Below are 16,558 nucleotides of genomic sequence, written 5' to 3' on the forward strand. Positions count from 1 at the left end.
CGAATGCTGGTAGGATCCAGCCTCAAATATACTGTGAAAAAATAATTCTTATTAGAGCTCCCTAATTGATAGTTGATCAGTTTTTACTGACAGCCATGTATTCAGAAATGACCCTCACTTAAATGAATAAATACACCAGCTGTATCCATAGACTACATCCTAGTAATTGCATGGTTATAAAGTCAGGCATGCTCAATTCAGTTGAAAGCTATGTTAGGCTGAAACTGCTCTGATCCTAGGCGATTTCTGATTGGATCTTTCCAGAAGTTTTGAAAGAAAAATAGCAGGCTTTGGGGGGGGGGGGGGCTCTGGTTTGGACTATGGGCACAGTACTGAAGGAAAGAGGGCTTTGTTAATCAAAGCCCCTCTGCCTCCAGCTGTTAGCGCTGGAAGTGAGAAAAAGATTGGTGAAGAGAAGGTGAATGTCTTCCCCTCCCCCTTTAAAGGCCAAGAACAGTATGGAAGGGGGAACTGATTTTGATTTTAAAAACTACAGAAATGGAGGTTTGAACACCTTGCCCCCCCCCTTCAAATTGTGGCACCACGTGACTCCTATTATCCTTTAAACAATGTCTGTTTGGGTCCCAAATTATCTTATTTTGAAAGTTAAAATTAAAAAATACAAAGAAATATTGTATTGAGATTCAGAACAAATGCTAAAAGATGCTTTTAAGTAATACAGTTTTCACATGATTTGCCACAGAAAATCACACTACAATATGGTGTGTATTATGTCACCTGTTGTTGCTATGCATGTCCTGATTTTCTCATATGAAAGCTTTTACCATATTAAAGAATTATGAAACTTCTGTGAATGACCATTGACCTAGTAATTTTCTTTCATTACTGGCCCCTCTCTATGTATTTTGTGGTGAATATGAATATAGCATTTGTCATGATCTGGACTGTGCAAGCACGGCCTAGCAAGCCCTGGGAGCCTGGCTAGCAGTAGGGGAGGCTGGGCCTACAAATCCCAGAAGGCCTTGGGATGTTTTGGCACCGATTTTGACCAATAGGGAAGAAGAGGGCTGGGGAATAAAAGAACTGGTACAACAGGGAAAGCTGTTCTTCTTCCAAGAGGGCAGAGCCAGAAGGAAGGCTGCTGTGGGAAGAAACCCTCATCCTGAGGGAAGGGTGAGTAATCTAAGGCCACTTGAGATAGTGAGCTAGGGACAGTATATATTTAGATGTATGAGGGTATTTAATTCCTTTTCTTTTCACCCACTTACTGTTATTATTCTGCACTTTGTTTGACCTCCTATAGAATAAATTATTTTCATTGTTCACTCTGCCTGGTCCTCACGCCTATTATTCAGCAAAAAGGGAGTACTGAAGGTCTTGGAAGGGTGCTCTGGGCCTTCTCAAGGGATCCTAAATCCAGAGTGGTGGCAACGTCAGGTGACACCCCACCTGAGCTGTGACAGCACTGTTAGCCTAATTGCCTTATCTCTTATCAAGCTTGGGGGAATTCTGATATTAAAGGGCAACTGGTATAGAGCACATGGACATAACCTCTGTATACCAGAGTCAGAATTCCCAGAGCCCATGAATTGATGAGGAGACCAGGTTGCTATGATAATTGATATTTTACTTATTAATTCTCAAGCATACAAAATTGTCAGGCACACATACACACACAATACAGATCTAGGAAAATTAGGCAGGAAAAGATAGCGACTTTTGCAATAGCAGAAATATTGTTGGTGGGTGAAAGGGCTCATTTTTAGCCGGAGTGGTCCAGAGCGGTGCTCCGGCATTGATGGAAGGCACGCTGCGCCCCCCATCTGGCCCTGCCTCTTCCTGAGCAGCCCCTTGACTTGCCACAGGACTGGCTCCTGTAGCTCTTGGCGTCTCCCCTGTCTGCTCGCCAGCCAGTCCCACCACCTCACTTCCCACCACCTGCACCCCTCTGGGCCCCCACAGCTTGTGCCACAGCCGGGCTTGAGCATGCCCCAGCAGCTGCCCTCCTGTTGCTGTGGCTGGGACTCTCCATCTGCGCTGCTCAAGTCGGGCTGTAGCTCCCTTCCTGGCACCGCTTCCCCCTGGCTGCTCCACCACTGTTCCTCCATTGACCACAGGGCTCCTCCCCCTGCATCGCCCAAGCCCGGCTCCCGCCTCACCCACCAAGTGACTGTAGCCCGTTTGGCCTAGCCGGAGGGCAGAAGTGCTGTGCAGGGTGGGCTCCCATTGGCTGTCAGCGGTGAAGCCCTGGGGCGCGCGAGGGCTGCATTTCATCTGGGTGGGAGGGACAGCGGCTCGCACTCTCCGCCTCACTGAGCCCTGCTGGCAGCTGAAGTAGCTGCAGCCAAGGGAGCATGTCTACAGGCTGGGCCAAGGAATTTAAGATGGTAATCAAGTCCTGCCTGGAGTGTGACCAGCAGGTGAGCATTACAGAGACGTTCAGGGCGACAATGGCATTGCTTGCAGCTTGTCCTGGTGCTGGCTGCCGGTGGGTGGCAAGTGGGTGCTGCCCCGTGACTTTGTCCCTCCTCAGTGTGGAGCTTGACTTGGCATCCAAGCAGTCAGGTGTGCCTGACTGGGTCACCTGGGGAATGGGTGAGGATGCAACAGCCCCTTGCAAGCTTCCACCTTGTACAGAGAATATTTCACTGGATTTGGTTGAGCATCCGAAAACAGAACAAGAGACCAAAAAGGTTGGGCATCCAAAAAGAGAACAAGAGACCAAAAAGAGGCAGCTGCATGTGCAGAGAGTTCTCCTTAAGTAGCCAGTTTTGTGACCTGAAGCAGGAGCCGGGTGGTCACTGGTCCTCTAGAAATGTATAAGGAAAAATATACTTTGGGATGGATAGGACAAAGGAAATGATCATTGGACAATTTAGGGTTGATGTGTGTAAGGGAGTGACACCTCTTGGGGAAGGGGTGAAACAATGGAAGGGGGAAGGAGGGTGCCATCACTTCAACAATATGATGCTTATTATTCGCATTATCTGGATCAGTGGCAGGGAGGCTCCTCATATCTTTTGTTTCTGACTGGGCAACAGTCTTTGAGGATGACTCAGGGGGAGAAGGAATGTGCTGCATAATGGAGAAGTGATCCCTTCATGGCTTCTTTGTAGGAACATCTGTCCTCTGTCAGAACGTGACTCCTCTCTGGTTGGCTGCTGCTTCTGTGTTCATGGAGACCAGGGCTGCTGGTCTGCATCATGGTGCTTGTGCAGATGCAGAGTGGTGCATGGGCAGAAGTCCTCTGTAGTCCTTGGTCCAGTTTTGGCTTGGAATGTGCCTTTGGCACAGAGCCGCCCTGGCCACAGTACACAGTCCATAGTCCAGCATGGGGCACCCAGCTTGGGAACACAGCTCTGTCCATTGCCCTGGCACCCAATTCACCATCCAGCAAGGCAGTGATAGTAAAAGCGTCTCTTTAACAGCGCAATCTGGAACAGCCTCTTGGCAACAGCCCCAACCCATATTTGTTTTCATAATATTTGTTGTTAGTGCTATTAATCTTCATTGTTATATTTGTTTTTCACTGTTCATTTTTCCTTCCCGCCTCTTTTGCTGTTGTGTGGGCTGGGTCTGCTGCTGCTACCAATGCTGCTGGCCCTTGGAGGCCAAGAAGGGAGCTTGTGGAGGTCAGCAGACAGTGAATATCCTCACTTGTTATTTATTTGTAAACCCAGATTCTTGACAGTGAGTTTTGGAAACACAGAATTCAATAGGCTCAAGTATCCTGGGATTACATTTCCCAACTTCTGACCTAACAGAAAGGGAATTGGAGGTGTTGGAGAGGGAATAGATATTCTCTATCTCTTGCCAGTCCCTTGCCTAGTCTGCTTCGTAGAGAATATCCATTACAAATAAGGTAGAGTCCCTGTATACACTCTCTGTGAGCTTTCTCAGTAGCTCATGTGACTGATAAAAGCTCTATTCTAGCTCCAGTCAAAATCATGTGGGTAGATGACAAAATAACAAAGATAATCCATCCCTGGGTTCAGGGGCCTACCAGAGGGGCTATGGTTGTGTCGTTCTTGAAAAAAACCAACCTTGGATCCTATGGATTTTTCCAATTACCACCCAGTCTTGAATTTTTCATTTCTGAGTAAGGTAATTGAAAGAGCAGCAGCACAACAGCTCCAGAAATTCCTGGATGACACATCAACATTGGACCCATTTTAGTCCGGTTTCCACCCCTGCCACAAGATGGAGATGGTTTTGGTTGCCCTCACAGATGATCTCCCCAGGCGGTTGGATCAAGAAGGGTTGGTGCTGCTGTTATTGCTCGATCTTACAGCAGCATTTGACATGGTCAATCACAATATTTTAACCCACCATCTTGCCAACGTAGGAGTCCATGGGGTTGCCTTACAGTGATTCGCCTCATTTCTCCATGGTCAGGGACACAGTGTGGTGCTGGGTGAGAGGGTATCAACTAGGCATCCACTGATATGTGGGGTTCCTCAGGGCAATCCTCTCCCCAGTGTTATTTAACATCTATATGCACCCTCTCACCCAACTGGTGTGGAGTCTCAGCCTGGGATGTCACCAGTACACTGATGACACTCAGCTATACCTATTGATGGGTGGCTGTCCAGATACCACTCCTGCGAATTTGGCTGAGGGTTTGGAGGCCATGGTGAGATGGTTAAAGCAGAGTTGATTGAGTCTGAATCCTGATAAGACAGAGGTTCTGAGGCTGGTGGGGGGGGGCACGGGTTTGGGAGACCGACTCCTGACTCTTGGTGCCAAGATCACAAATGTTGCCAGATTGGCATTTTTCCAGCTGTGCTCAGTCAGGCAGCTGGCCCCTTGCCTGTCTCGTCCTGACCTAGGTACAGTAATCCATGCAACAGTCACCTCCAGGCTAGACTAATGTAACTCATTCTACATGGGGCTGCCCTTGAGGCTGACCTGGAAACTTCAGCTGATCCAGAATGTGGCTGCACGGGTCATCCCTGGGAACCCTCGTATGACACATATCCAACCTGTGCTGCGCAAGCTGCACTGGCTTCCAGTGGAGTATTGGATCAGATTCAAGGTTCTGGTGTTAACCTTCAAAGCCCTTAGCAGCCTGGGACCCAAGTACCTTTGGGACCACCTCTCCTGGTACACCTCCAGAAGAGCTTTGTGCTCAGGACATAAGAACTTCCTGGTGGTCCCCAGCCTGAGAGACATCTGGCTGTCCTCAGCTAGGGCCAGGGCTTTTTCTTCCTTGGCCCCTACCTGCTGGAACTCTCTGCCAAATAACATCCATGCTCTGTGGGACATGTAAGGCAGAGATGTTCCACCAGGCATTAAGTGGAAGACAGCACTCCTCTTCCTCTTTCTTTCCCTGCCTCCTTTCTCTACAAGGCAATGACACTACAGGAATTCTTGCCATTTAAGCTGCTTTAAATTGTATTTTATGTATCATTTTAATCAGGCTTTTTTTGAGGTGGAGGAAGAGATGCCGGAAGGGAAATGAAGTTTTCAATCTGTGTACTGGAAACTCATAGACTTTTAATCATTTTTAAAAGAATTCTGTCAAAAAGGTTCCAAAACTCCATTCCAGCTCATTCCCCCAGAAAAAAAGCCCTGATTTTAATTTTGAAACCTCTTGGTAGGATTTGTAACTTTACCACTGTTGTACACTGTCCTGAGCCCTGTCTTTCATGGAAGGGTGGCCTAAAAGTCGAATGTAATTAATAAATAAATTAATAATAATAATAATATACAGGGACTCTGCCTATGTCTTTGCTTAGTCAGGTTGGGGATCTTCCCAGAGTTTCATTGGACAACCTCTGTGATTGCACAGCTTACATGTTCTTAAGTTATATGTCCTTTGTCAATTGTCCCCTGTTAACTGAAAGTTCAGGGATTGCCTAGTATCCTCATGCCTTAAAAAGCAAACAGCTTTAGGATGCTTTTGATCTGGCTGTGTTCAGGACTAGGGTAAAAAGCAAAGAAAATATTTAGCTTTTCATGTGATTTACTTAGTTTTTTGTTGGGAAATGCTTCTCTACATCCAACAAAGAAGTCAAAACTTGGGCTGATGAGTACAAGGTGAGGGCTTCAATTTAACATCTACAATAAATGGTGAAACACTTTAAAATATGTAGCACATTTTTTCTCAGCAAAAATAATGCTTCTGAAATATTAATTGATAAATGGCAGACCCACAAGGACTTGCAAGGGGCATCTCATTTCCCCCTCCCTCATCATGTCCTCTTCCCCTTTCCTAAAAGCCCCATAGTCTATTCCCTTTTCTTACTCCCTCTCTCCTTTCCACCCACCAGGCAAACTGATTTTATCTGTCTCTGTCTTCAGCTTTTCTTCTCCCCCTCCCCCATCAGCCTCTCTCCAGGAAAATATGGTCCAATCGCACAGTGCCAGCTGAGCTAGGCCCATTTGCCCTGTGGAGAACCTGCAATTACTTGCAGGAGGCACTTCACTTTTTCTTGTATCCCCTCCCCAAACTATTTCTTCTTTTTATCATCCTAGCAACTCCCATATCCGAATCTTCCTCTATTTCCTTCTCTCCTTCGCACTCATCCACCAATCTATCTTTTATCCACCCCCGTCTTATTTATTTACTTCATTTATATAATTTATATATTTCTCCACAATGGGGACCCAATGAGGCTTACATCAGATTTCTTTCCTTCATTTTATCCTCACAACAACCCTGAGAGGTAAGTTAGGCTAAAAATGTGTAACTGGCCCAAGGTCACCTAGTGAATTTTGACAGAAGAATGGGGATTTGAGATCCCAGTTTGAAACTCTAACCACTACACTGCATGAACTTTTGTGGGTTGACTGTTGTTGAACAGTAGCAAGTAGCCAGCCCTGGATGAGTCATGGAAGTTGGGTGGGATCAAGTTGCCTTGTGGTTGCCACCACTGTTCCCTCTAGGCTGAGTTAGTGTGAGCTAGCTCACAGTTTTTTAGCCTCCGGCTCACACGTTTTTGCCTTAGCTCAGGAAGAATGGCTCCAGAGCAAACTAATGTATGCAGTCGCCAAATCTCTCGCTCACAACTTTAATGCCAGGAGCTCACAAAGGAGAATTTTTGCTCACAAGACTCCACAGCTTAGAGGGAACATTGGTTGCCATCAGGCCTGGCCTCCCTCAAAGGCCAAAACAGCCCTGGACAGGCCCCTCCCCCTGCCTTTTTCTGATGGAAACCAAACAGAAACCAAGCCTGGAATGCTGACCAGACTGTTGTGGTAGCCTAGCAATAGCCACTGAGGGTATTTTTCAGGTTTGTCAAAAGAGCCATTTTGTTAGTTCGCAGCTCTAATCTCTGGATTTAAATATCCTCAGATTTGGCCAGGTGTGTATGTGTGTGTATGAGATGTTTATACACACACACACACACTCCTTTTTGTTGTATTACATATTCTCTTATACTTCAATGACTGTATTTTGCAAGAAAATCCATAGAACAAAATGAGATAAATAACCATGGTTAACAGTGTTTGCAATACCCTGACCTTTTTTTAAAAAAAATGCAGAGACATAGCAATGCTACCTGTTCCTCAATGCTTCAGATTTTCTGAATCTAATTCCTTATTAAATGCAAATGGTTAAATGGATAAGTTAAATGTTACATTAAGTAACTACTGGTTCCCTTTCTTTTATAGGTTTAAGAGCTTTTACGGCATACCCATTTCTCCTCACTGCTTGCACAGTTGTTGGCTGTACAAACAGTTCCCAGGTCACCTTGCTTACAGCACAACTGCCACCAGCTCGTGTTGAGGCACCAGTCCTGACAGTTTTGGATTCTGTAACAATCTATATACAGTTAAGTGCGAGCTTTCTCTTTCTCCAGTAGTTCCAGGGTAGGACAGTCTTGACTAATGGGATAGTTTTTTCTTCTTCTCTCTTTGGTCATCAGCAGGGTCAACTTGCAGATCAGGCTAAGAGGTGCTTCCCAGGACTGTCAGTTTGGCTGGTCTGATTAGCGCAAAGCAGGATATTGGCAGAATATTATGACAGACCCTCTCAAATGGAACCTAATTCTTTTCTGTTTTCTAGGTAGTAGTGTATGCTGTACTGAGGGCATTTAGTTTTTAAATGAATAGATCTGAACACAGCAGAAAACCTGAGATCTTTGTCTTGTTCTTTCTTATAAACAAGCGAGTGCTACCATGTTTTTTGTGGCTTAAAGATTGTGATCAAAATGCTTGTAAAAGGGAACATAAGACCATTCAGAGGGTACACAGCTCATTCCTCAAGAGGGGCAGGAAAAAAAAATCAACAGCCTTCAGGGGCTGGCCCTGTCTTGAGGACAGTCACTTTTCTTTTCTGCTGATGTAGCCTTTGGCTGGGCTACAGATGACTCATGCTCATGGAACTGTTTCTGTGAATGGAATGTCACATTTGGAATGGATTCAACCCTATGGTTTGGCTCTAATCCTATTGAAGCGTATTATGGAAGGTATAATGGCTTTATACAGACTGTAGATTGCTGAACTTTACATTGAGAATGCATGGCATCTCTACATTCCCATACTGCTCCAGCTCAATACCACTAGAAAGAAATTTGGGCTTGTGAATTTCTGTAATCAGTGGTACTGGTATGCCGCAGTCCACCTGTCTGAGGACTCTTAATCCTGGGCTAGAGGGATCAGTTTTGTTTTTGTATTTTTGGTGTAACTCTGTTTTGATAAATCTATTCCTGAAGAATTTCTGTCCCACTGTCTTCTTTTTTTGACCAAAAGAATTTTGAGGATATTTTAGTAAAGATCTTACTGTTGTATTAGTGGTCCATTGCCAATTGCAATAGGAATTTTGTTAAGAGTGTGGGGGGAAGAGAGAGAGATATTTTTGTATTCTGGGTTCATTCTGGGAGTCTTGAGAAGCTCCTCCTCTTGGTGTCATCTCTAAGATGACCCTGCCTAATGACTGATCCCAGTAACACTGTCTCATAAGCCAAATTCCCATCTATATAGAGGACACACATATTGTATTGGTTATGCAAAAATCCTAGTGAGTTCAATCAGGGATAGAGTTTGTGACATAAAATTAAATTTATTATGATTAAATGCATAGAAGTGATTAGTTTAGTGGTTCTGTGAACCTTTGATTATCACTTGCCTGCCAACCTAATTTCCATTTTGTCTTTATGCAATCAGTATAACCTACATATGGCCATAGCCTCAGTGCAAAGCTTGGCACAGGAAAAATATGCTTGTGATAACATCAGCATGTAGCTTTTTCTTTGAAGATATTGTCACAATTATTTGGGTCCCAAGAATAAAAATTACATTTAAGGAGATTTTTGAAAATTCATGTATACTTTCACTACTTGTTCCCAGATGTTTTAGTGACCAGATGGATGTCATGCCTTAAATATTTACCACCAAGTTGTTGTTGTTGTTTTAAAACCTACACTGTGTGAGTTACTTTTTAAATAGAACGATGTGTTGCTTCTATTTCCAGATGGAAAGAGCCAGAGGACTTAAATGGAATTCTACAACGCTACATTCTGTACTTCGCTAACAAAGGGGAAAATGTTACAGTTTGGAATCTAATCTATAATAGTACAGCTCTTTCTAGAGACTATACTATACGACACCTTTCACCGGCCACTGAATACCTCATTAAATTAGCAGTAAGTTGCAAAATGATGATGATGATGAGACAGTTGAAAAGATAAGAACAGTGTGCATAATATCCTGTTTATATTTCCTTTTGATCATTATGAAATGTGTTAAAATGTTCGTAACACTAAATTTTCTTACAATGCTTTTATGGGGAGAGCTAAACACATTTTTTAAAACATATAGGTATGGGCAAAGTCTTCAGTTTCCCCAAATTCAGGACCAAGTCACAGAACCTGGAATGATTTTCTTAATTCATAGCTTAGATGGCGTGAATGATGTTTAGCTATCCACTCATTGTAACCATATTGGAGAGATCTACCTGAGTCTGTCCCTGGGCATTGCTAGGGCTTCCTTATTTGTACCCCACACTCTGTGTGCACCAGATGTCAAGGCGGCTTCCAATCTCTAATTACAACAGTAGTGGTTATGAAAACAAAATCCAATAGCAAAACACCTTCATTAAAACAATTTAAATAAAGAGCAGCATTGAAACATTCCAACAGACCACTGACCCAGAAAGCTGCAACAGTTCAGTATTTTGCTCCAGTTGAAGTTGAAAATTAAAAATGAAACTCATAGCCCTTGGATAAGGATGTAGAATAACCTGCACAGAGGGACAGATCATAGAATCATAGCATCACAGAGTTGGAAGGGGCCATACAGACCATCTAGTCCAACCCCCTGCTCAATGCAGGATTAGCCTAGAGCATCCCTGACAAGTGTTTGTCCAGCCACTGCTTAAGGACTGCCAGTAAAGGGGAGCTCACCACCTTCCTAGGCAGCTGATTCCACTGTTGCACAATTCATACTGTAAAAAAGTTGTTCCTAATATCCAGCCAATACCTTCCCACTCTTAATTTAAACCCATGATTGAGTCCTATCCTCTGCTGCTAACAGGAACAGCTCCCTGCTCTCCTCTAAGTGACAGTCCTTCAAATACTTAAAGAGAGCAATCATTTCCCCCCACAACTTCCTCTTCTCCAGACTAAACATTCCCAAGTCCCTCAATCTTTCCTCATAGGACTTGGTCTCCAGGCCCCCGATCATCCTCGTTGCACTCCTCTGCACCCGCTCCATTCTGTCCACATCCTTTTCGAAGCAATGCCTCCAGAACTGCACACAATACTTCAGGTGCATTCAAAACAACTTCCTTTCTCCCCTTCTCTGTACCACAAGCTACTTTTTAAAAGAGTGATCTGGAAACTCCCATATTTTCCTTGGAATGATCCATCTAGTCAATTGGATTTCTCTATTTTTTAGGAAAGGAAACACGCTGTTTCCAAGAGGTTCCTCTGTAGAGAATCTGGTTATTCTTGTGTCTGTAAAAATACATGCATATTTCCCTGTACACAGTTACAGATCTCTATATATGTAGGATGGGGATTGATGGGAAAAAATTCAGGATGCAGAGTAGAGGGCATGGGAGGGCTGCAACAAGAAACCGAATAATTCCCAGTGTAAAACTTCAGGATTACAGTCAGAAGCAAATAATATGATAACCTGTGGGATGATTTGGGACTATAAGTCTAGTCATATTTAAATGTCCCATTTCAACTCTAGTCACATGTAACTCATTGCAGCAGTAACTAAACAGGGTGGTTCATTTGGATGCACATCTGATTTATGCCAGCAGCACTTGGTTCAGCAATTGATAGGTGCACAGCAGCTTTTTTCTGCATATAGGTTTCCTTATTTGGATTTGGATGAACATTTACTGTAAGAAGATTCAAAGCACTTCTCATATAACATCTCTGTGATACTTATTATTTTTGCAAATATATGTGCAGTTTGTATGCTCCTCAACTCTGTAAATGTTGGTAGGTGGCTGGACCTAGTTTTTCCATGTCATTTCAGTTCTCCTGAACTCTTCGCAAAAATGTTGATGAAAATACAACTGAAAAGGGGTGTTTACTGCAAACTAGCAGCACTTAAAAATGTCTTTTAAATGTCATTGCTATTCTTTTGTTCAGTCATTTTCTTTTCTTTTTTTTGATTACTGAACAGTTTAAGTTTCATGGTGGAAGTGAAAATATCTTGAATATAAACATGAGATTGTCCCTGTTTGTTTTAAACACTCTCATCATTTTATAGTAATACCTATATAAGGATAAATGCTTTGATAAATGCCATAGAAAATATTCTGCTCTTGATTATGAATACATTTACATTTATGTGTAGACACTTGGTATGCATTCATTTTGCTCAACATGCTCTTGAAGGCTCTAAATATTATACCACATTGTACCACAAAGAACAACATCTACCCTTTAAGTAACAATAAAAGGTCCGGCTAGAACCCACCAAAGCAAGGGCATTCAGACTAATTAAGAATTACTTGGAATCCATATTGGTAGAATTATTGCTTTATATATTGCATATTGGGGGTGTGCATTAGCTCCAAAATCCAGATTCAGAACAGCTATTATCCACATAAAAAAAACACAACACCACAAAAAGGCGAACCACTTTTTACAATTAGATTTGAGTCCAGTAGCACCTTAGAGACCAACATGATTTCAGGGGTATAAGCTTTTGAGACTCAAAACTCAGGAGCACTCCCCCTCCCCTCCATCTTGTGCTAGTGTTTCCCACCCAACTAAGTGACAGAGGTGGGGGAGAGCACTCTTCCCTCAGTTTTCTCTTTGCTTCCATGAGGAGAGGGTGTTTTCTTCCAAAACGACCGCTTTTTCTCACTTGAGAAAAAAATTTCTTTGACTTTGTTCAGGATTTAATTTCTGGTAGGAAAATGGCTCTTTTCAAAAAGTATGGGGAATGTGGAACAGAAATGCCCCCAAATGATGTGCACAACTTGTGCTTGCTCTGCCTCAGTGAGGGCCATAATATCCCTTCTTGTAACACATACTGGCTATTCACTCCAAAGGACAGTAACAAAGGACTGGTGTGTTTGAAAGCAGTCCTGTGGGAAAGGGCCTTGGGCATCTTTGACTCTTTTTTTTTCCAAAAAATTTTTATTTTGGATTTACATGTTCAACATTTAAAAACATTCCCTCTTCATACCCATTTCACATGTTACCTCCCTCCCCCCTCTGGTTGGCTTCCTGCAATGCTTCCCCCTGCCCACAAACATTTTTATATTTCAAGGTAACTATCTCTCTGGGCATCTTTGACTCTTGATCCCAGAAATGGGCTCATTCAGAGAAATGAACCAGAGCACCCTCTGGGGTCTCAGTGCCTATTGCCATGGTATCAGAACCATTGGAAAAATGCCTGGACGGCAAAGGGCAGTATCAGAGCCTCCTCTGAAAAAAGCAAAGAAAAAAGGCTAAGCATGTGCCTCTGACATCACTTCAATATCAATTGCCTTCTCCTTAATACCAACAATCATCATCACCTTGATGCCAAGGCACACCTTTGCCTTGAAGTTGACAGACCCCCATCTCCCTGATGTCGAGAGGGCTCCCCACTCCAACATCAAAAGGCAGACCTACCTTGGAGTCAACGCTCAACCTCACTACTAGAGGTTATGGGGTCACTTTGTCGATGTCAGCCATAGCCCTTGGACATCAGAATCAAGCATCTCACCTATCTCCTGACACCATCTCCATCAGCTCCACCACCAGGTTCTCCAGGGTCATCATTGTATTAGAGGTCCCTGCATCTCCACCTCACCAGGTTCTCCAGGGTCATCAGAGGACATTGTATTAGAGGTCCCTGCATCTCCACCTACGGGAATGCATCTTCCTCCCCCCACCAGCACAAATAGATGGGAGCACCGACTGCTCCATTTTCCTGGTTTCCTTCATAGTGATTTTGGTTTCAATACTCCGGGAAGTGGCCTTCTCAACGGCGTTCCTGGGAGCAACAGCCAATTTACGCATTTTATGGGATTCAGCATCCTCACCAACTTATCTCCAAGTGCTTGAAGGGTTGCTCATCTCAATACAAGCCACAGCATCTGCCAGGATCAGAAGAGCTCCAGCCATCATAGTTGGAAGAAAGACTGGACCATGGTTCCGAGGTCAACTCCGAAGATACCTCCATGAAATTTCCAGATAAAGTAGCAGGGGAGCCTACTACAGTCTCCCCAACAGAGGCCCTTCAGAACAATTCATTCGAATGGATAAGGCTTTAGAATTAGACTACCTCTCCTCTGAGCCCAAGCCATCATGAAGGTTCTATATGTGTCAGATTCAGATCCTGTTGCTCTACCAATGGCTCAAGGGGTCCTCAACATAGCGTTGGGAATACATATGAGACCAGCATCAGCTCCAGCATCTGCTAAGAAGTTGGAGAACCTCTACAGAGTTAAGGAGGAAGGTTGTGAATACCTCTTCCAATATCCTCAAGCCAATTCATTGTTTTCAATGGGGGAGAAAGGCATGTAAAGGGATGCGGTCCCTTTAAGTACCTGAGATCACTTGCCGAGTTGCACTGCACAGTCCCTTGTACAGAGTTACAGAGACCTTTTAAATGCCTGAGTTCACTCACTGAGTTGCACTGAGGTGGTGGCAACACGGGCCAGCTATGAGAAGGGATTTAAAGACGCCTCTTTTAAATCCCTTCTCCAAGTCGGCCCACACTGCCTCCATGGTGCGACTCAGCTTCTCCAAGGCATGCCTAAATAAAAGGTGAATAATATTGGCTTTTATTCGTGTTCAGCTCGATTGGTTCTGTAATCTGATTCAGTTGAATAAATACCTGAAAAATACAGGTAAGGTATTTTTGGAGTATTTATTTGACTCAGTATACACTGACTGCACACCTGTAGCACAGACTCCTTAGCTCTGTGCAAAGAAGCATAATACATCTGGCGATGGGCTCTCCAACACAAAGTACTCCTGTTAGCCATCCATGTATCAGGACAAAAAACCCCACCATAGCGGACTCCCTCAGCAGGGAGGTGAATGTGGTCCAGAAGTGGTCAGTCAACAACTGCCACCTAATTTCTGCCTTTATAAAATGGGGCCAACCTGAAATAGTTCTTTATGCATCCAGAGAAAATGCCAAATAACCCCCTTTTTTGCTCCAGGACAGCATTAGACAGGGAGTCCATTGGGAATACATTCCAACTCAGGTAGAATGGTCACCTGTTCCATGGTTTCCCTCCCACAAGTATTATCTATGGGGTTTTTGTCAAATTGTGGGGAGACAGCTCAAATTGCATCCTCCTTGCCCCATACTGGCCTCAGAGGGTGTGATTCTCAGCCCTCCTGGACCTCTCATAATAGGTACACAGGATTCTCTTACTAGCAGACAATGTACTCCATGTAGGGTCTCTCCTTCACCCCAACATTAGGTCCTTGCACTTCACAGCATGAGTAATCCAATATTAGAAACATGGTCAGACAGAGTACTGGAAACATTTTCTGCTTCCCGTAAGCCATCCACACATAGATCCTACTGACTGAACTGGAAAAGATGCTCTGTTTGGGTGACTAGGAATGCAATCTGGCCAGATACTTGTACATTATCAAATATTTTGGCTTACCTTCTGTCTCTGAAAGATGACGGTTTAGCCACCTCATCACTAAGGGTGTACCTGTTGGCAATTTATGCTTTCCATGTGGGATTAGGGCTACTATGCTATTTTTGGCACCTCTGTCTAAAAGGTTTCTGTAGGGTTTGCTCTATTTATATTCTCCTGTTGTGCTTCCAGTCCAACAGTGGAGTTTGTCTTTGGTTTTGACGAGGCATATATACAAACCTTTTGAGCCTATGGCAAAGTCTGATGTATCATTTTTGCCAGACAAAGCAATCTTTTTCCTGGCTATTATATCAGAGAATATAAAGAGGAAACTTCTGTGCATGTCCCGTTGTCACTCCTATTTGTACAAAGAACATAAACCACTACTCCATATAAAAATGTTATCTTATGTATTCTTGAACTCTTACAATGTGAGTTCTATTAAACAGATTCTCAAATATACGTGAACAGTATTTGTTACATTATTTTCAGAATTTAAGGAAATAACATTACAGACATCCATGTAGAGGCACTGGATCTGAAATTTACAATTTACAGAGTGTGAGGTCATTTACAAGATTTCCAAAGCCCTCGTCCATGATAATTATGATGAGTTCAACTTGCCAGGGAACTCAACTATTTGCCAGTAAACAAACTCTTCGAACGATACTGCTGGTAAACAAACAGACCAAAACTGATAAGGATCCTAGGTAAACTTCTCATTTGTGCCAAATCTTCATCAGAGTTGTTTTGCTTGAAGAAAGTATCATTCATGGATTTGTTGTTGTTGTTCAGTCGCACAGTCAAGTCCGACTGTTCGCGACCCCGAGTTTGCTCAATTTCATGTTTGTTGCATCAATAACACTGTCTAACCATCTCATCTTTTGCTATCCCCTTCTTCTTTCACCTTCAATCTTTCCCAGCATCAAGGTCTTCTCCAATGAGTGCTCCTTTCTCATTTGGTGGCCAAAGTGTTTGAGCTTCAGCTTCAGTATCTGGCCTTCCAGGGAAAGTCAGGGTTGATTTCTTTTAGGACTGACTGATTTGATCTCCTTGCAGTCCAAGTGACTCTCGAGTCTTCTCCAGCATCATAATTCAAAAGCATCTATTCTTCGGCGCTCGGCCTTCCTTGTGGTCCAGCTCTTGCAGCCAGACATTACTACTGGGAATACCATCACTTTGACCATAAGGACTTATTTAGGACTGACTGATTTGATCTCCTTGCAGTCCAAGTGACTCTCGAGTCTTCTCCAGCATCATAATTCAAAAGCATCTATTCTTCGGCGCTCGGCCTTCCTTGTGGTCCAGCTCTTGCAGCCAGACATTACTACTGGGAATACCATCACTTTGACCATAAGGACTTATCGGCAGGGTGATGTCTCTACTTTTTATTATCCTGTCTAGGTTTGCCATCGCTTTCCTCCCAAGGAGCAGGTGTCTTTTAATTTCATGGCTGCTGTCACAGTCTGCAGTGATCTTGGATCCCAGGAATGTGAAGTCTGTCATTGCTTCCATGACTTCCCCTTCTATTTGCCAAGGAGTGATGAGGCCAGATGATGTTGATTTTTTTTGATGTTGAGTTTCAAGCCA

General features: G+C 43.6%; 1 protein-coding gene across 1 annotated transcript in view; it reads left to right on the forward strand.

Annotated features, from left to right (window-relative positions):
* The window catches only part of USH2A (Usher syndrome 2A (autosomal recessive, mild)), a gene marked incomplete at its 5' end in the record, with an annotated part of 716,575 nt that overhangs the window by 283,475 nt on the left and 416,542 nt on the right, over positions 1-16,558 (forward strand). Inside the window, 2 exon segments of the mRNA XM_015424093.1 lie at positions 7,579-7,738; positions 9,380-9,551. Of these exon segments, the coding sequence (XP_015279579.1) occupies positions 7,579-7,738; positions 9,380-9,551 (332 nt within the window).

This window comes from Gekko japonicus, unplaced genomic scaffold (assembly GCF_001447785.1).
Source record: "Gekko japonicus isolate JY-2015 unplaced genomic scaffold, Gekko_japonicus_V1.1 scaffold810, whole genome shotgun sequence".
Taxonomy (NCBI): Eukaryota; Metazoa; Chordata; class Lepidosauria; order Squamata; family Gekkonidae; genus Gekko; species Gekko japonicus.